The sequence below is a fragment of the Patiria miniata genome, unplaced genomic scaffold, assembly GCF_015706575.1.
Source record: "Patiria miniata isolate m_02_andy unplaced genomic scaffold, ASM1570657v1 HiC_scaffold_22, whole genome shotgun sequence".
Classification (NCBI taxonomy): Eukaryota; Metazoa; Echinodermata; class Asteroidea; order Valvatida; family Asterinidae; genus Patiria; species Patiria miniata.
In genome coordinates this window covers 7984833-8010157 of record NW_024037061.1, presented here as the reverse complement: position 1 = coordinate 8010157, position 25325 = coordinate 7984833, and the positions used below count along the sequence as shown (strand labels likewise).

The 25325-nt window shown below is 40.7% G+C and overlaps 1 protein-coding gene and 1 non-coding gene across 7 annotated transcripts in view; one reads left to right on the top strand and one right to left on the bottom strand.

Annotated features, from left to right (window-relative positions):
- LOC119730974 (nuclear receptor corepressor 1-like) overlaps window positions 1–25325 on the bottom strand; it is an 81044-nt gene that overhangs the window by 28308 nt on the left and 27411 nt on the right. For 5 of the 6 annotated variants that reach the window (XM_038204050.1, XM_038204053.1, XM_038204054.1 and 2 more), the window contains exons 7-16: window positions 24667–24723; window positions 18130–18182; window positions 15734–15800; window positions 13277–13362; window positions 11944–12030; window positions 11273–11448; window positions 10637–10779; window positions 8336–8526; window positions 4560–4810; window positions 3771–3933 (exon numbers count right to left, since the gene is read on the bottom strand). In XM_038204050.1, coding sequence (XP_038059978.1) covers window positions 3771–3933; window positions 4560–4810; window positions 8336–8526; window positions 10637–10779; window positions 11273–11448; window positions 11944–12030; window positions 13277–13362; window positions 15734–15800; window positions 18130–18182; window positions 24667–24723 — 1274 coding nt within the window. Of the gene's footprint in view, window positions 1–3770; window positions 3934–4559; window positions 4811–8335; window positions 8527–10636; window positions 10780–11272; window positions 11449–11943; window positions 12031–13276; window positions 13363–15733; window positions 15801–18129; window positions 18183–24666; window positions 24724–24812; window positions 24818–25325 lie in introns of those variants that run through there. The other variant, XM_038204055.1, reaches the window with a different exon arrangement.
- On the top strand, window positions 11671–11743 carry Trnaa-agc. Its single transcript has one exon. It is a non-coding gene; the product is annotated as a tRNA-Ala (tRNA).

Below are 25325 nucleotides of genomic sequence, written 5' to 3'. Positions count from 1 at the left end.
GCACTGAACCGATGATTAATAGCAACCGCGCATGTGTGTGCATCGTGCCAATGTTTACGCGCACCCATTCACAGATTCGCTCAACTACAAACCCAATACTAACAAACATTTCCAAAAATGCGTCACTTGACTCATCTTTGGCAATGACCTTGTTTGTTTTCTTCAAAAGGACAGCACGCCAGAAGGAACAATTTCACAGGGAGTTTAGTGACATTACTATCTTTAAACCAAGTATGCTTTTTAACAATAATTTGGTCAGTTACTGTTTGGATACCGGTAGCTGCAAATGATCTACTCTACGTTGTACCTTTAACATGCACATGTTCAATCTATTTTGTACACATTGTGTAGCACATTAACACGAAGTTTTATTTTTGTGTGCTGGTACCGGTAATGCAAACAAACTAAACAAATGAACAAGAAAAAGAGTACAATTTGAACTTTCAATTACAGAAAGATAAGCTTGTAAAATAGTAATTTGACAAGTGCAGCTATCCTTAGGTAAATGAGGATCTCCCTTTAGAAAGAAATACAACAAAAATAAATACGACGAGGAGGCCTGTAGATTTTCAGCACCATTCGCATAAAATAAAACTCACGTTTAGTTTCTTAACAGGACTAAAACTGCTACGTCAATTTAACATACCCCATATTCCACCCCCCACCAACCATCATGACTCCTGACTTTAGCAACACCCTATAGATCATTAACCTGACACTTATCCTGACAGAAATCTGGCACGCACAACTCCGAAACCACCCCCCCCCCAACAAACTTGACCACAATCCACCCCAAAGATACAAAAAATAGTATATAAAACACCACAACACCATCAGCACTTCCGCCATTTTTAATGAGGTCCTAGAGTTGTGCTAAATACGGATCCCTATAATCAGCCCGTCCCCCTACCCCTGTAGCAACCCTGTTGCTGGAATCATCCAGGTCGTTGCGGCAACCCCTCTTCAGTTGCGGCCTGAGTCTTTCCAGATATGATCCTCTATCACTAGGGTGGGGTATGCCTCAGCACGGGAAGACTGACTGAGTCACTCACAGGGTAATTTCCCGTTTGCGTGCTCGGGGGCCAAGGCACTTTTTTTTTTACTGCCTTAAACTTCACCATTCCATCAGCTCCGCGTACCGACTGGGTCACGTCAACAAGTGTTAGAGAGGTCTGAGCTGTGCGTGTTAGGGGGCGGCGGCAGTTTTAGTTGTCGACACGCATGCAATGCTTCACTCTGGTGCCACCTTAAGCATTGGCGGCATCTAAATTGAATTAATGATCCCAGCCGAACGCTAAACTTGATTACGTTGGCCAGAGCTGTTATGGTGACATGCCTTAAAGGGATCTCTCTTCTGTTAAAACGATCATTTTTAAAAATCTCATTTCATCACCCTCAAAAAAGTGCACTGTAATTTAAAGGGTTAGAAACACAACCTTTCTTTAGGTTTTTAGTAAATCACATGTTGAGTAAGGCGCTTTACCTCAATTACTCCTCTCAACCCAGGTGTTAAATGGGTACCGGCATTATTCAATGCTGGGAAGGCAACAGACTCGCTGTGGAGGAGGCGTGGCGATCCCCCCACACCAGCATATGAGAGAGAGATGGCCACCCCGTTGCTGTGAACACAGGTTCATCCCCTTTACTTTTGAACTTTTTTACATGTTTATCCCATGTTGTCCCGCCACATCCAATCGTGATCTAATCAACTGACATTGCCTCATATCTACATCTTCCCTTGACCACGTTTCTAAATCGTAATACATTGTCCCTCAGCTCAGAGAATACCCGGTATATACTCCCATGCGTCTTTGGCTCAGTGCCAGAAACAAACAAGAAACTCATCGCAGTCTTGGCACAATCTCATTCCAGTTTGGGATCAGCTCAAAGTTATAAAATTCCTAGAAGTTATAAAATTCCTAGAAGCCAAGCTGTGGTGTTGAACCAAGGGTTCAGATAAACTCTTCGGATTTAAAGGGACTTCTCAGATGACCCCAATTAGAATTGGAATCAGGTGGGGGATTTAAGAAAAAGAACTTGATAACTGTTTCTGAAGATCCGATTTTAAAAAAATTTCAAAGTTTCTGGTTCATAAGGGGTACTTGAAATGCTGGCGGAAAACTAGAACATTTTGAAAGTGGTGGGATGTTCAGGTTATAAAAATTGAGCGATTTTGCCTGATCACATTGTATAGAAGAGATGTTGGGAAATGTCACTTGATGAAAAGTAAAACACTGACTTTCAGTGGAACAGGTGTTGGGAAGGGAAGGGACGGGTTCGAGGGGGAAAGGGGGAGGGCCACAGGGGGACACTACACAGAAATTCCTTTGTCACAAGTTATTGTTAAACCATGATCTTAAGAACTGTAACATTTCAAAAGTGAGAATGTAACAAAATAGTTTCTGTTTAACCAATTTGTTCCTGTACTGCCCCAAAGCGCCCTGCCCGTGACTCCTGGTACTGCCCCACACTGTCCCAGCACTGTCTGGTCTTATGAATTCGTCTTATGAATTCGTCTTATGAATTCGTCTTATGAATTCGTCTTATGAATTCGTCAAGGAGTAAATACAGTGTAGTGCAATGTTATACAAATGCTTATGGGTTAACGGACCCTCATCCGTGTGCTACATGTACAATGCCTCATGCATGTATACTGCCTCCTCACCAAGATTCTTGAAGAGGTCTACCTTTAAGGGATGAGAACATTGTCGTCTTGAAGAAAGTCATCACAGGAAACGCAAGATCAAATGAAAGCAGGATGAACCTATCCCCCAAAATTTCCTGAGAAGACCTTCAATGACATGCTAGGCATTAACCGTCTCCAGGAATTGGATACCGTACATTCAAACGCCCTTTTACCCTCGCCATCCTTAAACTTTGAAGATTTCATTGAATATCCTGCTTGCAGACATAATGTATTACTGCAGGCAATAAACACACCAATAACCACCTGACTAGTGACATTGACACAATCTGTTTTTTCCTTTTCACATTTGGAAGGGATTTTTACTCCAGTTGATTCTGCAGGCAAACTCCGGTTGGAGGGCTGGAATTCATCGACAACAATATTTGACGTTGGTTTTACATATCCTCAAAGTTCGGAAGTCAACGAGACAAGGGGAATTCAAACTTTGGTACCAGGTAGTGGCACCTATTTGGTGGATATATTCACTTTCTGAATCCACATTGTTATCATTACTGACACAATAAAATTGTAAGCTGAACACATTGATGGAATTTAGGACGACATTTCAGCAGGGTTCCTACAGTTCAGTCTTCAAGAATGGCACAAGACCGCTTAACCTTAAACATGACAATGGTACACCCAGCACGCAACAGTACAATATAACTGGAATGCAAACTGGAAGACTGCCATAGCCAGTTATAATACATCAGCGCATCCGGGTTGTGCAGGATTCCATGACTTTTTTCCAGGAATATCAATTTTCCATGACTTTTTCATGAATTTCCATGACAGTTTTAAGTTCCAGGATTTCTTTCCCCGTTTTTTTCTGTGACTGTGAAACCCTAAAGTGGCAAAACAGCGCCCTCTCTTGTTCGCGCACAGAGCCCAACCAATGCACGTTAGTATTGTCTAGCTCTGCGCAAATTTCAGCTTTGCATCTCAAGTTGCATTCAATGTTTTCTGTCAACAGCACTATGTAGTTGACCACTGGTTTTGCATGCCCCTAGGCTGTTTGGTTACTCATCTGTGACCCTTGATCCGACCCAAGTGACCTTTGACCTGACCCAATTAACCTCTGACCTACCTGCGTTTGATGGACCTGCATCGGCAGCGACTGCACGCCCTCATGTTGGGCGTGACCTCGGTCTTGTTGACCCCGAACGTATCGCAGTTGCTCTCATTGACCGGTCTGCTCAAGCTGTAGGTGTCTAGTTGGTTTTTGCACAGGGAACATGTGTTGGGGGAGGCTGAGGAACAGATGGAATCAAAACTTAAGACTCTCAGGCAAACACCTTCAATCCTGCAAAATCCTCCAGCAATCACATCCATATTTTGAGGCAGAGCCAGTGACATCCTGGAGCAGTGCGAAGGCTTTCCAAGTATAATCGAGGCCTAAATTCATACAAGGCTGAGCATAAACAACACAAGGTCCGGCCCAAGACCTCGACACAGTGCATTCTCCAAAATCAGCCACACATTTTTGCCATATAGCCTCAATCCTGCAAAATCCTCCATTTGCAAAGAAGATTTTGGAGGATTTGGAAAAATTGCAAGGTGGCCCTTTCACAAGTTTCAGCTGTCACCTCAGGCTTTTTTCCCCGTTAAATACAACCTCACAAAAAAAGTGCAACAAAAAGTACTTTGAACTTGTTTCTGTAACAAAGTCGTCAGACCGGACAAATACATCGGATATTTTCAATACGACTTCATCAAGCGTCCGTGAGTACGTGCATCTGTATCTGGCAAGCTTGGATTGAGTAAGCTTAAGTATGCAAGTGAGCGTGCGGTTTCAGGCCCAACGTTGATTAGGAATACCACTGTACGCCCCACTCTCTCAAAATCTAGGGGAAACAATGACCCTTTGCCTACTTACAGTCAGAGGTACATGGTTCCGTCTTGATTGGGGTGCTACTGGATCTCTCCTTGTTGCTCCCCTCGCCTTTCTCACTCGTCATCAATTCATTCTTCTTATCTTTGCTATCAGTCTCCATCTTGTCTGTCTCTGGCTCCTCCCCTTTCTCCTTTTTTGCCTCCTGCTTGTCATCTTTGGTTTCCTCTTTGGAGTCTTTCATTTCTTCCTTGACTTTGTCTTTGTCCTTGGAAGACTTGTCTTTATCCTTGGACCTGTAAAAAAATCACAAATTGTAGACATGGTAGAGGTTAGATAGCCCGACATCAATCAAAGCAGAATTTCTTGCATAAATAATCAAAATCTTTTCGGGCTGCTGCATTGGTCAGCAGCAAGCAGCAGCTCCTCATTTCTTATTTTCATTTCTTAAAGTGAAACCTCAACAAAACCATCTCAATTGTTTCAATGGCTCACATGCAACAAATATATGATTTACAAGACAATATTTCTTGCTATTAGTTGAGGTTTTGCCTTTAAGTTTCACACACATTTAAACATAAAATGAAGCTATTTCCTGAAGTGTTTAAATAATGGAATGGCAATGATTACAAAAAGTATACAGCAGTGCCTAACTCACAACAGTGCCTAAAAAACACCATTAATTTCTCCAAGAAAATTTGTTGTGCAGCCACACAATCAACTTACGATCCATTACACAAAACCTGCATGCCCAAGAATGTAATCATTGTTGTGCATGTTTGGATTGGTTCTTTGTATAAAGTTGTATAATGTACACAAATTGTTGCAAGTGGACCTCACATTACTGTGTTACTGCTATACAAAATGTCTTTGTTGTCATGGCAGCACAGCAGATTGTTTTGGCAACCACATTATCTGCCTCAAGAGTATTTCGGGTATCAAGAAATTGTCGAAACTTGAAACTCATAAAGCTTATTTCAAGATTAATTCAGAGCGATTTCAATGGTACGTCTCTACACTTTCCTGAAAAAACTAGAAGTAATCAAAATCAACAATGAAGCGCTGCATAACCAGCCAAAGAGCCCCAGGCAATGATGAAATGATAAAAACCAAACGCAGGAACTGGGCAACTGGTGATCTGCTCCAGCAGCGGCTATTAATAGAGCTTGCTGGCATGGCGCCAGACAAAAGCCAACAGGAGGATCTATTAATGCAGAGGGCGGAGGGGATATCCCTGATTATTAATGTAGCTGTCGCCGGGTACCAGCTACAACCAATCAGACGTTCATAGCCTGAGGGTGCAGGGAGTTTAAAACCGCAGCGGTTAGCAACGTGATACAGCCTGTCACCTCGACAGATGCGGTTGAGTCAGTGAGTCAATTCATGGCTGTATACATACTGGTATTAACCTGGATTTACAGGTCCTTAACTTAGATAAAGGCTGTCAAAACAGCTAACCTGGATGCGGGAATCAGCAGTAAACCCGCATGATGCATTCTTCAACTAAGTCAACGCCCTAATCTAAGGGCAAGTTCGAGCACGGACCAGTGGTTAACTAGGGGTTGGTTCGTGACGTACCTAGCACATTCGCACTGAAGTTGAAGTGTGAACCACTCTAGTCAAACTATTATCATGTCAACGACCATCAGAAAATGGCGGTCGCACAATTATTCAACACTTGTTGTTTCTCTTCATTTACACAAATAATTTTGATAGTGTATAGTTTAAGACATCTTACATAATCGCCAATATTATTGTACAATGGTGACAAAAGTGACATAACCGCAAACTAACATGGAAAAACTGTGCAATGAAAATGAAATTTAGCGCTTTTCCACCATTTTTGTTGATAGTTGGTCTCCTTTGCACTATGCTATTGTAATTGCTATTGATAACCAGCTATAAATCGTGACGCGACCAGCCGCGGTAGGCTGGTCATAAATAGTTGACTAGAGTAGTCCAACCATCGTCGTCTAGACGGAGTTCAGGCTAACTTAGTCGAACTATGGTTGACAATAATTCTTGTGCGAACTTGCCCAAAGAAGGAGTTTCAAGCAAATTGGTATCTACCGGTATATGATGGGCTCAGTGCACAAGTACCCCCTCAATGGTTACAAAGGGAGAGTTGGGGGAGACCACTAGGAGGGACATTCAAACGCACTGCTGATGACGCCTGACACTCCGGCTAAAACGTTAAAGCTTTGCGTGCATTCAGAATAAAATTAGCAAACTGTGTGTCTGCTCTACTTGGCTCTCCAAAGTGGTCAAAAGGCGTCCTCTCTTGAATAGCTTTCATGCACTATGGACAAAGCAAACCTTTGAATTTCAGCTCAGTGGATACTATACCGTACTTTTTGAGAAAACAGAGAAAACGTGTGCACAATTGTTTGCATCTCGAAACTAGATTCAGTTGCTAACGCACGTAAAAAAGTGTGCCCGCTGGCACACTATTTTGAAACCACCTAAAGGATATTAGGTACCATCCCTATCTTCACTTTGAGCACGGTCTCTGTCATTAAATTGGTAGGTATGTTCCCGGTAATTGCAAATGATCCTTCGTGGCTTTAAGCATCATTGGCTCACATTATACTCTTTCGTCTGTAACATTCACAACGTATGCAGACATTTGGATGATTCGACAAAATTTTGTCAGAGAGTCTTTGGAAGTTTCCAATAACGTTTGCCGATGAGGTCCTGATGTCACTAATCGTGCTTTCCTTGTGGACTTCCATAAACCATCAGAATAATATCCTACCCAAAGATGTGTCAGGTCTAGACACGTTGCCAACATCAAATGTGACCAGGGTTAGATTAGACCAGGTTTGAGGCTAGAGAGAAAATGCAAACGGACAGGATTTCCAAGTCTTAACGTGACTCAATTAGTCAGGTGTAAGAGAAAATTGGTTTTTGGGCTTGATCACTGGCCACGTGGTTTGGACTAAAGACACCAGACCACAGTGATATCCAGGGAGGCGGCTTACATACCGGTACAGGGGAGGATAGCTCAGTTGGTAAAGTCCTCATTTAAAGGGAAAATACAACATTTGCAAACATCAAAAAATAAAACTACCAAATCATTTTGAAATACCTTGCTGGACTGTTTGTGAAAGACAGTGTAAAGCATCCTGTAAAATCATGGCACCTGGTATACTGTCATTTTCAAGAAAAGTGGTATTTTTGTATCAATTTCTAACGCTGATCGGCCGATCAGCGTTGGAAAAAAAACTGGCTTTTTTCAAATACTGGCCCCAATTGACCATCGCACTTGTTTGCAATCGATTACACACCTATGAACGGGTACAAGCCAGCTAGACTGATTCCCTGACCTTACAATTCCCCAATGTATGTAAACGGCTCTGTTTCTTCTTATAGGAGTCAGGGAACCAGACTACAGGAAAATGATTGTGTTTCTTGGTTTTTATAGCGTTTTCGAACCCAAAACCTCAAAAAAGTCAGTGTAACTATATTTGCTATATATTGCCAACCCCCCAATTCCATCCATTTCTGAAAATTACAGCAAAAGCAAATGATGTATATTCCCTTTAAAACCAGGGCCCAATTTTGTAATTCGGCTAACCTCAGAATTCTGGGCTTACTATCACTATACTCAGCTAACAGCCAAAAATATTAGGTTGTTGTCTAGTGAAGAGAGCTGGGCAGTGCTATTGTATAGGCTTACCCTGTAACAGGTCAAATCTGGTCCACCAAACGTATATGATGTATGAAAAGACGTCCAAAAAATATCCATTCTGAATCAATTAGATACAATTTTGTGCATTAGGACTAGTTTTATTAGTCTCGCCTCGTCTTGTTTAACTTACTGGTCCGTTGATTCCTCCACGTCCTTGTCCTTCTCCTCCTTGACTTCAATCTCCACCTGCTGATTACGACTGACCGACGCCTTAGGAGGGAAGCCCTTCTTACGCTTACTGACGTGAGTTTTACGCAGCATCTGTTTGTAACTCTCGTTCTTTTTGGTTTGGTAGTAGTACAGAACGCAGTCTGCAATGCTCTGAAATGGGCAAGAGAACAGAAAACAAGATATCAACGGAATAGCTCTGGAAAACTGCAAAATTTTCAAACTACTTTTAAAAAACATATTGGATCATTTGCATCTATCTAAAAAGTAATCTACCAAATTATTATCAAAAAGATTATTGGATTAAAGAGCGCACTGGTGCTAAACATCCCATGAAATGATTCTGTCTGGCTTGCTGTCATTTAGAAGAAATCTTAAAGGTGATTTCCCCATTCAGTTAATTGACTGAGTTTTGGAAATAAAGAGTTTGTACAGACGAAATTGTTTTTCGTGATCAAAAGGTTGTGCATTGATTTTCACTGTTTTCTTGAAAAAGTGTAATATCTTCTGAGCTGAAACTTCAACAGGTTAGGTGTTGAACATTCTTCTTAGGGTTTTGAGTGGTGTTATTATTGGAAATGAACAAAATGCATGAAAAGTAAACGATCCTACATGTACAATGTATATGCCTTTAAAGTTTTAGGAATGATGATAAATGTGAGATACAAATCACTGATGATGGGGAATGCCTCCATGGGATGGGAATCTATTACAATTAAAATCAAATTAGGTTTTGCCCTTCACCAATGTTTAAACACTGTATACTCAGTGTGTTACCTCCCGAGTGAAAGTTGGAAAAAATCACTCGGGTGGGACTCGAACCCACGACCTCCTACTTTCTAGTGCAGATGTCTTACCACTCGACCACCGAGTTAACGGGATCGGTTGGCCGGTTCGAATCTGATTCACATAGCAGCGGGTACCGCATAAGATGGAATTCTATCTTATAATATTATAATGTTATCATGTGGAACCTGTATCTAATTTTTGGTGCACTTTCTAGAAAATACTGTGCAGGACCAAACAATACATAAAAAGGCAAGGGGGCGGGGGTAAAATAAACATCAGAGGACAGAAGCATGTCCGTGTTGAGTGTTTCAACATTGCCAGTTGAACTCCGATGAACAAAAATCTGCATTAAACCGTTACATCTTGTACCGCCCCAAACCGCCCTGCCTATTACTCCCTACACTGCCCGAGCACTGTACTTTTTGTGGATTATCAGTGAATAAACACGTTGTAATACAAAGGAGTATAGTTGCTAATGGACAGAAAGTCTCCCTAGCTACCGTTGGGCGACTTGTCATTATGAAGACGTTTCAATAGTCCCCCCAAAAAATCTTGAGACACATCAATAAGACAGGGGAGTTTCTTCCAAAAAAACACATTGAAATAACTAAAACTTCCAAGGGGCCTTCAAGAAAGGAACTACGGTGGGGTCAGGTTTCACTTTGATACAGGGAACTTCCGTACTTTTTGGCGAACGGCAAAATGTTAGAACTTCAAAATCTGCTTCTAAATTAGAGGAAATTAGAGGAATTAAGAGTTCCGCCCAACTACGTCTCGATTCGGCCCTGGGGAATGTTTAGCGACACTTGGCAACTTGCCAAGGAAAGGCGTACCTGGCTGTCAAATGATGGATCAGCATGAATAAGATTTTGGTTATTTATAGGGAAAAAATTAGAAGGAGATAACATTGGGTCTGGAAATAGGCTTCCATTTGGAAGCTCTGTGGGGGAACTTTGATTAAATTTTTGTGGATAATTGGATGACAGAAAATGATCGAGGCTTTGAGTGATTTTTAATAATAATAAAATAATTTGGGAGGCTAATCATCCTTACTCGCAGTTGGGATGCTGAATTGCAAAGGATGCGGCTACAACATGGTCCGGGCCGCTGGCACGTAAAGGATCAAGGATTTCAAGAGTATTGACTGAATTAGCCACAGTATCATAACATGAACATCAGCAACTATATTTAATTCTTTTCATACAGCTGTGCGGCGCTTGGAATTTTCTGATAAAATCATAATTTCATCTTATTCAGGAAAAGGATGAAGAAGATAAAGCTACTTTTACACAACCCGTTTTAGGATATGCATACTAAGAGTTGTATTTGAACTCGATCAAGTTTGGGAAACTGAACATTTCTTAAATACTCATATGTTGTTCAGAATCCTACAAGTAGTCCCAATACAATGGCCCTATTGCAGATAAAGTCTTCCGCGGCTTATCCTGGAGTCTCGAAGGAGATGAGTCCTTACCTTCCTCTCCAGAAAGGAAGCCACAAGCTGGAAGTTCTTGGGATGAAGGATAAACTTCTCTCTAAAGATCTCCTTCTCCTCGTCGTCCCAGATGTTCAGTCGTAGACGATTCTTGTGTTCCTTCAGAGGATCCTCAACCAGACCTTCAAAGGGATCAAGGAAAAATGATGGGAAGTTAGAGACTTCTATAAATAACTAAACTGGATTCCATTATAAAGCTATTCATAGAAGTAGCAGCACTTTATGAAAACAAAATTCACAGAGTTTTCACTGACAAATTTTCCACAATTTTATGAGAAAACTTTTCACTTCAACGAGGTTGCTTGGAAGTCAAGAGGTGGTTGCAGCAAAGCAACTAAGATACTGATAACACACAGGCGACTTGTTGACAAGCGATGGCCTCCCTTCTCACCTTATAGCCATCCTTTCCTCACCATATGCAACAGACCGGTAACCTGTGCCTACGTTTACATTAATATTAATTTATTTCCATTTTCTGTCACTTTTGCTGACTTTTCCAGACTAGGAAATTGAAAATAAAATTCCATGACTTTTTTCCAGGCCGTAAAAACACTGGTAGCTGAAAAAAACATCTGAAAGTTTTGAAAACTTGGAATAAAGCAACGTTGTGTTTACCATTTTTGTTGATGAATTTGACCCTTCTCTGCTCAGCATCAAACAGTAGCGGGGGCACCACGGCCAGGCTACGGATGTGTCTATCATTGGCTTCCTGTTCATTCAAGCCGTCTACAATCTCGGCCAACTCAGCGTCGCTACGGGCAATGTTGCCCCAGCTACTTCGGGTCCCAGCCCTAGAAAAAAAAAAACATGAACAAATGAAAAAAATATGACCAAGCTTAAACAAATTCAAGTTCCAACTTCAAAACACAAGTGTGGGCCGCGTGCGAAATGAGTGGAAGTAATGGCCACATCTCGTACCATCCACTGATCGTAAGCTTCAAATACGGGTTGATGGCTTCTGTCTAGCGCCCTTTGAACAAAGACATGGACAAAATGGCGAACTGCAAACATAGGGATGGATAGCTCAGACGGTAGAGCACTGGAACAGCAATCCGGAGGTTGCAGGTTCAAACCCTGCTCCAGTCAACTTTTGTTCAAATTTTAAAATTATTATAATAAACCTAGGCAGTTTCCCTTGTTTATTTGAAAAGTTGCAAAAAAGGTTATTATTTTGGTATGATTAATTCGCACTATAAATGATGCAACATGTTTTATACATCGTTTCTTATCGATCACAAAACAACTTTACAGCACTAGTGCAATTCTGTGCAAGTTCTGTTTCTTACCTGGAGAATCTCTCCTGTTGTTCTCGTTGTTTACGGATCTCTGGGAATTGTTTCTCAAAGTATTCTCGCACCTTGGCATCTTTGGCTCTGAAAACAAACAGGTGTTTATGCTTATCATTGTAAAACAAAATGTGAGGTCTGTAAATTTACACCATAAAACATAATGGTATTGTTGAAATTTAGTTTACTATTTTTAACATTCTACATATAATTGACCACGTGGGTGGCCCTGGTAAATTAACTCCTATCTCACAACATTTGTTCACTGTACTCTATATTACAACACTGTTTTTACTTCCGGTTGAATTCATGAAACCATAGAGGGCTCAGATATATTTGACTACAGATATATCGTCACCGTTTTCACGAAGGGGCGAATTTCATGAAAATCGTCTGTTTTTAGAAATTTAGTTTTTTGTGTGAAAATGAATAAATATATCAATATCTACAACCTGGTGAGGCTATACTTTCAAAAAATTAATTAAAATCTTAATTAACCTAATTAATGAATGGGCGAATTTGCCCAAAGTGCCGTTTTGTGTTTTCACGAAGGGGTGAATTTCCGCAATCTATGGTATTAATAAATTTTCAGTAAATAAATACATTGTAATACAATAGCGCGTATATCACGAAAGGGCGAATTCCATGCGCGTGCAATAAAACATTTTCCCAAAGGGGCGAACTTCAAGTGCATGCTCAGTGGGGAAGAATCTGCGCGTACTGTACAAAAAATGCATTGACTCAGATCGCAGAAGGGCGAAATCTGCGCATAGACACTTTAGCGTTTTCACGAAGGGGCGAATTTGCTAATTGGGTTTTTTTTTGCGTTTTCAGGAACAGTCACTTCTCTTTAATTGATTAATTCTGCAAAACTAATCACCTATTTTTCTTAAAGTTTGCTACATTTAGGAAGATTAGAAGCTCTTCTTTCCTCCGATACCTAAATCTTGCATATTTTATGCATCTTTATGTTTCAAATTGTCAAATGAAAAAAGGACCAACTTTAAACGCAATTATCTCAAATGTTTGTTCAGACAGTGAAATACTAAATTCGCCTCTTCGTGAAAACAGTGACGATATGGTAAAAAGAGCAATGTGTTGTCAGGAAAGAACCTAAAATTGAACCCTAGAAAGAGAACATCCTCTTCAGATTGCCCCCCCCCCCCCGAAAGGGAACATCCTCTTCAAGTTGCCCCCTGGAAAGAGAATGTGCACTTCAAATTGCCGCCTGGAAAGAAAATGTCCTCTTCAGCTTACCATCTGGAAAGAGAATGTTCTCTTCAGATTACCATCTGGAAAGAGAATGTTCTCTTCAGATTCTCATAGTACTCACTTTCTCTTGGGATTGTTCTCCAGCCGTTCCATCCTCTTCTCCCACACCCCAAAGAGCTGATCATATCTTTGGCACAGGTATCTCTCCTAAAGAATAGAAAGAGTAGCATCAAGGTATGAATATTGCACGTACCGTACCTGGTAATATACAACATAAGTTATAATATACAACATAAGTTGCTTTTGCTGTAATTTTCAGAATTGGATGGATTTGGGGGTTAGTTTGTTATAGTAAATATTGTTACACTGACCTGCTTAAAGTTTTGTGTTCATAGATGCTGGAAAAATGTGGAAAAAATGTGGAAAAATGCTGGACCAATGATGGTCGGCCAACCATCCTTGGAAATTGATACAAAATACCACTTTTCTTGAAAATGACAGCACACCAGGTGCCACGATTTCATAGGATGCTTGAGACTATTATTCTCTTACAGTCAAGTAAGGTACCTCATAATAATTTGGTAGTTTTGTTTGTTGATGTTTGCAAATGTTGTATATTACCTTTAAACATAGGGATAAGGTTAACTTAAGGAAAGAGGATTCCAGATTCCCACAGATTTATATTTTGAAAAGAATTCTAGCACTGTGACACTAAATAAACTAAATTGTGACAAACAATTCAATTGTGAGAAATACAAATCCTTCAAAATCAACACTCAGTTTTATATGAACTTGATGGGAGAATAACTTTTGTATTGCTATTTGGAAATCTACCTTTAGGGATGAAACTGAAAAAAAGACACGGGGAATGCAACTTTAACCCTAACGTACCTGAAACCATCAAAATCCACACCCCTGTTTTGGAGGATTTTGGCGGATTCAGGATACCTCCATATTGAAAAAAAATGGGGGATTTGGATGGATTCAGGACAGTAAGCCTAAATGTACTGCAGGGTTTTGATGGATTCAGGATACCTCTATATTGAGCAGTTTGGGGACGTTGCTGGATTCAGGATCTCAACATTTGGTTAAATGTGTGGTGTGTACGAGGTATATGTACTACACTGGTGGATTCTGATGGACTCACTGGTGGATTCTGATGGACTCAGGACACCAACATTTTATTGCATGACAAAATTGGTGGATTTTGGCGAATTCAGGATACTTTCAAGTAAAAGTGCTCAAGGGGTTAGGATTAAAGTTTTGAAATGTCCTTGCCAAAAAAAAAAAAAAATTAGGGAGAGAGACATGATTACTCAAACTTGGCTTTAGAATGTTAAGTTTTCGTTCTTTTTTAAATTTTGTCCTCCACCTGCTACCCAGGGAAATCACAAGGGCAACAGCTGAATTTTGTTATATCTAAATTTGTAAGAGACAAAATCCACACATAATCTCGGCTGCTCTGTGTGCGTGCAAACGTTGTACAAATTGCGTGTATGTATATCGATGATTTAACCCTCATTCTTATTACCGAGACCTTTTTGTATACGACACAAATGCCGTTACTTGGAAAAGGACAAAAGATTACAAAAGCTCAAACAGGCCAAGTACTGGCTTAAGGTTAGATCCCTGATCGTTAGTACGTCCTTCCCATTATAACTCATGCAATCTGACATCCTTGTTCCAAGGCATGGATGTATATAAACAGGTGCTAGGACAAAGGTCAGTGTACTTTTTCATCCTGAAGCGTTCCGGGTGGGGTTGAGATACACAACTTTATCAGTGATTCAGGATCCTTCCCCTCCCCCCCCCCCCTTCCCTCTCAACACCCCCCCCCTCCCATCCCTCCTGTAGGGCAAGGTCTCATCCAAGGCTTTTAGATAACCGGCTTAACCGCAGCTGACACGCTAATTGAAGGAATTAACGGATCAACAAAACATTGCAGACCAGCCCACAATCAGCTGGTTTCATGCACGCACAAATACGTAATAGAAGTTGGTTGGTGGCCCTAAAGTCTCTCCTCTATGAACAAAGCCTAAAACATACATAGAATCATTTGCAATTTGTGCATTTTTTTTAGGCTGACGCATCAAAATTACTCAAAATCTTAGGAAGAGTGCACACCAACTAAACTGTTGTAGTTTCAGCTCAGTGGATACTACACATTTTGAGAAAACGGGGGAAACCTAAGTACAATTTTAGAGTCTCGTCAATGGATCCTGTTGCTAGCACCTTTGATTAAAACTTAATGTTTCATATTTGAAATGCACACTCTCGTGTACAATTCCTTCCACTTCTAAAGATAACCATTTCTCATGTGTCTTGTCTTCATAACAGACTTGTAGGTTTCTGGGGTATACGGTGCCTGCACACTTTTGTTTCATTACCAGAAAATAAAAGAAAGTAGTAAACAAATTGGATTTTCCACAATTAAAAAATGTACTTTTGAAATTCACAAACAATTGACGCCTCACAGTTTACAGCACAACTGTATGGGTGTAATTTCTAAAATTTGTCAACGAGGTTAAAGCTACTTAAGGAATTATTTGGGAGGTGAAAGTCTGAACAAATGACATACCCTCATCTTCTTGGCACTATTTCTTCGTTTGAAATAGAGGATGAGCTTTCTTTTCATCTCCACATTCCTGGGAAGAGAATCAAGATTTAAATTATTAAAGGAACATGGGGTTTAACTCCAGACTAACCGTGTTATCTCACAGTTCTGCTATGTACCGCAGTACCAGTGCAAGTACAAGTAAATTTAAACATATTCAGAAAAGGGTTTTTGGTAAAACTTTACAATTATTGTCATCTCTTAAAAAACATATCTCCAAAACAATTGAACTGAAACTATTATTTCTCCCTCTCTGGCTAGCAATTCAACGAGGTCATTCCAGCACACAAAATCAATCAAATGACTGTTTTTCAACAATTAAACAGGATTGACTGACTGTGACTGTTTAAGTGACTTGATACAACTTTGCTTTGACTGCAGATGATTGATAAGCCAGCTGTACAAGAAACATGATCTGACTATTGGTGACTAAACTGTGTATAAAGGCATGGCAGAGAAGAGGATTTATTTTGTTTTGACTAGGCAGCCAGAAATTCACTCTTTGAGAAATGCTCCTAGGCTCCTCAGATTTATCAACATCATCTTCAATGTAATTTACAAACCCTATGCTTGCGCACTGAAAAAGAAATCCCTAATATCCGAGTATTTTCAACAATCTTTAATATACATGGGGCACAACAGGAAGAATTCTGCAGAAAATGGTAACAATTAGTTGAGAACCACTCGCAAGCAACACAAATCAACTTATATTTTAGCTGGTAACCTATTTTTGCTAGTCAACATTTCTTGTGCTTAGCATATGTTTACCACAGAGTTTTCCTTCAAGTGAGGTATTTAACTCTGAGTCTGCACTTTTGTTTGAACAAAACTGTACACTGCACATGGGTAAGAATGTTTAAAATATATTTTGTTTTAGCAAAAGCACACATTTAACATGTAAATGGCAGCCTGTAAATTTTGGCATAGCAAAATGGTAAAACTGCCACAGATTTTGAATTACAACTCGTGGAAAATCACTCAGTGGCTTCAACCATGGAGGAATGCTTCAACTTGGGAGACAGAGCATTTCCTGGCAAATGTCTGGACAGTCCTGCCCCCCCCCCCTAAAAAAAGAGAAGCATCTTTCCTCGTTGGCCTATCCATGGTTTTAATCACAAGGTCAAGGCCAAACTGAACTTCTGAGAATTCCCGCTTTCCATACCAAATGAAATTACGCATTCGCAAATTGAAATCCAGCACGGATGGATCCGGTCACTAATCGGTCCATTGCAAACACACGGGATGACATCATCACGACCCGTACTTGCGGGTTTAGGATGACTAGCAAGGGACTGACTGGGTTGGGGAGGGGGGGTTAGTTCGCTGATGAAATCATCCATCAACATGAGCTAAGATAACACACGCCCACCTCCGAGAACACAGGTGATCTTAATCATGTTTGGATTGATGGCTGGCGATCAAGAACACATGGTGGAAATTATAAGGGGGACTTCTAGAGACTACGCGTCCTTGAAAAATAACGCAGTGAGAAAACAAGTGTTCGTCATGGGCTCGAGTCCCGACAGTAGGGTCTAGCGTTTCACCCCACAAGTCTCCCCTAGCCTAGGGGTAGAAGTAGCACAAGGGTGGGCAGAAAGCTGAGCACAAGGGTGGGCACAAGGGAAGGGGGATACTAGGTACCCTAACCACAGGTGATCTTATACTCCGTAAAACCCCAGTGCCTTGGTGTTGAAAGATACATGCTGGCTGGACTCATCAAAACAACTAATACATCTGGTCAAAAGGATGCTGGTTTAACTAATCTTCATCCGGTCAAAAGGATTACCAAAAGCAATTTCTCAATTACACAACAGGAAATGTTTCATGGAAAGAACATAAATATTATATCAGCAGTCTACGTTGACGCGAGTTTGGATGCAGCAAACCTAGTGGTTGACGAACCAATCAATGTGGAATGTGTCTTTGGGATTTTGAAGTCTGAGATTCGCTGAGGTCAAATGCATGGTTCCCTGCTCACACCAGTTGCCCACGATAATGGCTATGTTTAACACCTGGACTCGTTCACACAGTTTACTAATCTGCAGGCCCGGATAACCTAGCGGTCACCGACCTCTGGGCTATACAGTCATGCAACCGCTGTCGATGTCAATTTGAGACTTGTCAAGTTGACGTGGAGCAGAATGGCTTCCGAGTCAAGTTCTGCTTACCGCAGAAATCTGGGCCTAATTTCATGGCTCTGCTTACAGTTAGCAAAGAATCTCTGCTTACTATAGCAGAAAATTCCATGCTTACGGTTAGCGCTTACAGGGTTGCGACCACTGTTGTGGGTCGTGAGGGTTTGAAACTGATATTATAAAATGGGAATAGTAATGCTTCACATGGCAACAACATGTACTTACGTGTTAAGATTTTCTTGGTACTGCTCACTGTCAGACGGCTGGTTGTACATCGGCTGTAAATTGAGAAGAAAAAAAAACAGAAACAAAATTTGAGCTCAGGAATTGGCAATTTGGGATTGGAAAGATTTTGAGTAAAGAATAATCAATTTTGGACTTCGCTGGTCAGGAATGTTACAGAAATATTTCTGTCATTTTCTTGCTAAAAGAGTGTTATTAAAAAAATAAATGAGACAAATTTAATGAATATGAAGGTAAGAATTTAGAACAGTCAAGAAAGATGCTGAAATGACATGTAGAGCGTGCAACATTGCATCACACAAGTCTTAGCTCCAAATTATGGCTTCTTCATTCCCAACAACTTGGTGAACTTTTAAGGGTTGAGAAATGATAAATTTCCAATTAATGAAATTTAAAACTCATATAAACTAAATATAGAATAGATAGGCAAATATAATAGAATTGGATGACAGCGCTAAAAATAGGCAGTAGGGCCTATCATCCGAAGCATTCTCCCACGTTCCCCCAAAGCTAAAGACAAACGTAAAGGTCACCTTGCTAAATTTAAACCGACCAAACACACAGTGTTCCTTCCCTTGCAGCTAATAAGTGTGTCTCCCTAAGGGAAACGGTTCAATGTTACGCCCAGGCTGCAACCCCCTTGTCTAGCGACAAAACCCAAATCGGAGTTTACCTTAGCCAAACTAACCGCATATCCTTCTCCAGGATATGTCGGAGATGGACTGGTTTGTTTCTATGAGGACTCACAAGGCATGTTGAGGTATTTCAGTAAATTGGCAGAAGTTCTTGGGCAATATTTGTTGAAGATGTCATTCTTTTGTTGGACGCTTGAAGTGAGATCGGCCATTTTGATTCTGTCTTTGTACAACTCATGAATTCACACATCATCTTTTATACGCTAACCAACACTTTCTTTAATCAACAAACTTGTCTTCCTATATCGATTAACTTTCAGCAAAAGAAGTTTATGAAACAGTGGTATGAAAATGACTTAGCTGCCTGGAGCTGTTGCCATGGCGTCACTAAAAACAAATATATGCTGACCAAAGACAGAGTTTTGCTTTAAAAAATGCACATGAGAAGCCCATGTACCATGTGGTGTAGACTGCTTACATTTAATTTTCAGCAGTCTTTTTCCGTAGTATGTGGATTTTTTCTTATATATGATTCCGTTCTTGAGAAAGTTTGACATGAACCTTGACTGGACATGCTTCGCTACCCGTGACTGCTTAGGTCAAAGGTCAGTTGCAGCATATATCCTGCAGCTGTATTAATCCCCGATCTGAAGGAAATCTCCTGATTGAACAAGCCTTGGGTTCAACGACCTGAAGGCCACTGACTTGCTTTCTTCCAATGCCCTGCATCATCCCCTGAATGGGTCAGTTAAGATCACAACTTTTCCACCTAGCTGGTTGACTTTAGTAGTACTTAAAACCTTCCATTCAAGGCACTTAATAGGTTGCAGGCCAGTAAATCGGTCCGAAATTGCCTGCGCCGGCCAAATCACGATTTGCATGCCCTCAAAATCTTCAGTATTTGAGCATGCTGAGGGCCATGAACTTGAGGGTTTGTAAAAAATATGGGTGGAAGCCGTGCATAGGACGGTGAGCTTGTAGTTCCGTTCAATTTGGATGAATTTTGGGCCCTTAAAGCGCTCTATTTTGCAATGGAGTGTAGGCATCGTTTTTCAACATGGCGATGGGCTTCAGGACTATTTTCAGGGGTGATCATCTTCGGATGGAAATTTCTCCTAAAAGTCATCAGTTAACCCCCCGAAAATTGAAAAGAAAATGAAAGATGATGAAATAAGCTTTAATTTGATGTGTGTCTTGAACACCTTGGAGAGTTGTGAGTATTTTTCCCGAATTTCTGAAGTGTGAGCATTTACCATTAGGGTCTATGGAAGTTTATTTACTGGTCTGCTACCTAAAAACTTTCCATTCAATGTGGGCCATTCTATAAAGATGGGGTCCACGTTTTTCCTGTTACATCTGACATCTATGATTCTATAATTTTGACGCACTCCTTCATGCAGTCGTCCTCTAACACGTCTAAGAGTGAAATGAATAGTAAACTACCACTCCAATTTTTGATGTCATTCTTAATGATACTTGTATGACAAATTTACACAGTTTCAAGGTAACGAGGACTGGAAAAAACTACAGAGGACTTGGGTTCAGGTCCTCAGATTAACCATGTGTTGCAAGTCCTCAGTTGTAAATGATAACCTCTACATTATCAGGAGGTGAAGTGCTCAATTATCAATAACTCAGTCACGGAAGATTCCAAAGTTTTTTGGGACCTCCTTTAAATCTGTCTTATTCTCCTACCTTGCCCCCCTATCTTTACACCTCAATCTTTCTCTTGATTCTCCACTCTTTTTGTCTTTCTACCCGACATAAAACTGTTCTAGTTTCATCCATGCTTTTGCCATTTTGCCTTTAACAAAGATTTGCCGAGATCAAAACGTCACGCCTTTGAACTGATTCAGACTGTATAGACGATTGCATGCATCCACCATGCTCCTTACACGATGCCATCCTTAAAACTCCAAACCCCTTTCCCGGGGGGAAACTGCGTAAGACCGACCCATCTATCATTGGCCATGCGTGCCAACGCTCTTTTTGCGATGGGTCCCGGGGGACGCCCGAAACCCGGAGTATGACTGGGGCAGCCTATCGGCCTTGAATCACTGTCCGAGATAACATCGTGGCGCTTCCTAATTAGATTAGGGGTTGGATGGATAAAAGAATGGGGTATCTAGACCCTTAGGGGGAGGGGGTAGAGGGATGGGATTGTAATGCACTTATTTGAGTGACAGTTACAAGCCGAGTTTGGTAATATTTTAAACAACAGGTCGTTCACAATTTGAATCTTTGTAATTCATGTATTAAATTCCCTTATACGGTACACAGGAGTAGGCTCATGCACTTGTAGGGTGGGGGTGGGTTGGGGTGGGTTAGGGTGGGGGTGGGGTTGTGGGTTGGGTGGGGATGGGGTATGGGTCGGGGGTGGAGGTGGGGGTCGGGTTGAGGTTGGGAAATTGGGAGTGGTTAGGGTTGGGGTGGGATGGGATGGGATGGGGAGTCGAAGTTGAGAGTGGGGGTGGGGTGGGGCTAGGAATTTGGGTGGGGATGGGGTGGAGTGGGGTTGGGGGCTGGGGTGGAGAGGGGGTAGGGGTTAGGGTGGTATCAAAACCTTTGCTTTGTCTTCGGATTCTATTTTATACTTGACTTTAAAATCCTTTGTAAACTTTTTTTAAAGTTGAAACTTCAGAAGTTTTGAATTCTAAAAATAACAAAGTTTCTCATCGGACAAAAATAGAATTAACCTGCTACAAACTGCTTACTGAATAGACTGAATTGCAAAATACAAATAAAACAGTTTGAGGGTCTGACATTTTTTTCCCAGCAAGGCAAGATTAGAAAGATTCCGCCATGGTCAAACTGTTTTCAATTTTCAAATCCTCTGGGGATCAAACCCACATTAACATATTAAATTCCAAAAATTTAGTCTCGTGCTTTTAAAAGAAAAATGTTGGCATAACTTCACCACTAATTCCTATATCCCTTAGCTTTTCTTTTCCAAACGGAAAAGTAAAGATTTCATCTTGAGTGATCACTAACATGTCACAAGATGCAGACGGCTGGATACGTGCCGACTCGCTCTCCTAATTTTCTACTAATCTCCTCTAAACCCAAGAGGATGGAAATGATTTCCTCTCAATTTGGGAGTCCTTGCCCCAGTAGTTGCTTTCTCTCCCCGTTTCATGGTTATTTACTCCTAGAGAACAACCAGTGGGCATTAAGAGTAAACAAAATTGCATGTTTTGAAAAAAATGTCATTGAAATAATCTGAACCCTAGGTCCAGAAAACCGGAAGAGAGCTTGGAATAATTCTATCCAGAGAACAAAGATCTATTTTTATGTATTAGAAAACTGAATATGTACGTAAAGTACTGAAGCAGGTAAAAGTCATTCTGATTTAAACTTAACCCTAGCCCTGCTGAATCCAACAGGATCCAACAATGTCACATACCCGATGGAGCCTGTTGGATTGAGCAGTTAACCCCTTGTGTACATTCCTCATGCAAAATGTTGGATTCAGCAGGCAACTGAACCGCATGGACTCTGTTGGATTTAGCAGGGTAGTCCTGAGGAAGTACTAGGGGTAAGGGATAATTGAAGGTATTTTGGAATGGCTTTTCCTGGTTATGTGGGCAATCCAGCGTTATGTAATGTCTGTGACAGAGCATTGAATAGCTCAGTGAATAAACCTGACAATGTCCTTTTCAAATCTTATACATCCACCATCTAGTAATGGTCAATGAGATTACAGACTAGGAGTTTTGGATCATATCTCTGAATCATTAATTAGATATCATGGTTAATTGGCTCTGTCAAGGACATTACACTTCCTTTCATAATGCTGGAATTGCAATGTGTCATCATCAGAACAGACTCTTTGTTTTTTATAAAAACTTGATCCTTGTTTTGACCCTCACTTCCTAGGGGGTGCGCAAAATTGTATTAAAATTGGAGGATTCAGGACTGTTAGGGTTAAAGGGAATATACATCATTTGCTTTTGCTGTAATTTTCAGAAATGGATGGAATTGGGGGGTTGGAAATATATAGCAAATATAGTTACACTGACTTTTTGAGGTTTTGTGTTTGAAAATGCTATAAAAACCAAGAAAAACGATCATTTTCCTGTAGTCTGGTTCCCTGACTCCATATAAGAAGAAACAGAGCCTTTAACATACATTGGGGAATTGTAAGGTCAGGGAACCAGTCTAGCTGGCTCGTACCCGTTCATAGGTTTGTAATCGATTGCAAACAAGTGCGATGGTCAATTGGGGCCAGTATTTGGAAAAAAAAGCCAGTTGTTTCCAACGTTGATCGGCATATCAGCGTTGGAAATTGATACAAAAATACCACTTTTCTTGAAAATGACAGTATACCAGGTGCCATGATTTTACAGGATGCTTTACACTGTCATTCACTAACAGTCCAGCAAGGTATTTCAAAATGATTTGGTAGTTTTATTTTTTGATGTTTGCAAACGTTGTATTTTCCCTTTAATGAACAGTCACAGGAATTATGGACATCTGTATCTCACTACAACTTGAACAACTCTTGCTGCTCACTGAACACATCACAGGGTAACTGTCTTACAATGATCATCTTCTGGGAATGTGGTTAGCCTAACATGTGTACTACATATTTTTTTTCCATTTATATTGTAACTTCTATATTCTGCCTTCTCATGTCCTTTGCTTTCATCAAGTGTATGTTATGACAAATTGCATAGGAGCCATGGAGCCTTAACTTATTGTGCCAGAGGCTATAGACCTTCCTTTGTCAACATAGCTTGGCAATTTTTAAGTTTGGCACTTTTTAAGTTTGGCACTTTTTAAAGTTGGCACCATGTAAGGTTGGCAAACTACGGAAAGTCAACATCGCAAAATTAAAAACTAGTTATTATCCCTAGCCCTTCCCAACTCCACCAAAATCCATCCCCCATTTTGGTGGATTTTGGGGACTTGGTCCTGCAGGCTTGGTTCGACTAAATATTGATGGAGTATGATGGACTTGGGCCTGGAGGCCTAAAGCAAAGCATGCATTGGAAGCAGTGTGATTGATGGATTTTGGCGGACTCGGTCCAGTACTTAGTAAAAGACAGTAGGGAGTCAGGGTTAATGTTTCAAGACATATTTCAAGATATACTCAAAAATACAAAATAACCAACAAACACCGCAAAACACTGAACAGAATTCAATCTCATGCAATTTTTTTGCAAAATCTGGTGCTCATCACTGTATGCCCTTGTGACAGCCCATACAAACAAGCTCTTAATGTTTACAGATGAAAGAAATGCTTTTCTGAAAGTCTACTTGATATAATCTAATGAGTGATTTTTTTATTGTTGATTTTTTCTTTTTCAATTTTGTACAGGCGAGAGAAACTTTAACACCATTGGTCTTCTTCCTGTGTTCTCCTACTGTCTGCCTGTGTCTTACCTAGGGCTCAAGTTGACCCCAGATAATGACCTTTGAAGGCTTACAGGACGGCTGGTTAATGAGACTACAGGAAGAACCATGAGATAATGGCTCTATTTTTAACTTTATAATGGATGAGGTCACGGGGTCAAGTTGTCTGGTGTCAAGTTGGCAAAACTCTCAAGGCTTCAACAGCAACATGTACATGTAGATATTACTGTATCTTCTGGACAAGTTTCATGATTTGACTGTGTTGTGGACTTGTTTATGGGCATGTTTGGATTATTTTTTGACATGTTTTAGACTTGTTTTTAGACTACCTTTGTTTTATATTTGGAAGATTCTGAAAATGTTTGGACAAGATTATGACATATTTCCCATGACCCTGTTGCTGTGTAATAGGAAATTGCTATTGAGGGTGCATCGTTTTCCAAAACTGTGTCCCTAAACTTGGGTGTCTTCAATTCACACAATTTCTGCAGAATGCAGAATTTTACTGCAAAAAGCTGTTTCAACTTACCAAGTCATTACCAGGTCCAAGGTTGGCAAGCATATTGTGAGCTGCTTCAGCCTTTCTCTGAGGGAAAAAAGTAACAAAAATTATGTTCTCAGCATATATGACCTGTATGAGGTTCTGTTGCTGAGGTTCTGGTATCAGGCACTCACCCTATTCTCAGCATACATGACCTATATGAGGTTCTGTTGCTGAGGTTCTGGTATCAGGCACTCACTCTATTCTCAGCATATATGACCTGTATGAGGTTCTATTGCTGAGGTTCTGGTATCAGGCACTCACTCTATTCTCAGCATATATGGCCTGTATGAGGTTCTGTTGCTGAGGTTCTGGTATCAGGCACTCACTCTATTCTCAGCATATATGACCTGTATGAGGTTCTGTTGCTGAGGTTCTGGTATCAGGCACTCACTCTATTCTCAGCATATATGGCCTGTATGAGGTTCTGTTGCTGAGGTTCTGGTATCAGGCACTCACCCTATTCTCAGCATATATGGCCTGTATGAGGTTCTGTTGCTGAGGTTCTGGTATCAGGCACTCACTCTATTCTCAGCATATATGGCCTGTATGAGGTTCTGTTGCTGAGGTTCTGGTATCAGGCACTCACTCTATTCTCAGCATATATGACCTGTATGAGGTTCTGTTGCTGAGGTTCTGGTATCAGG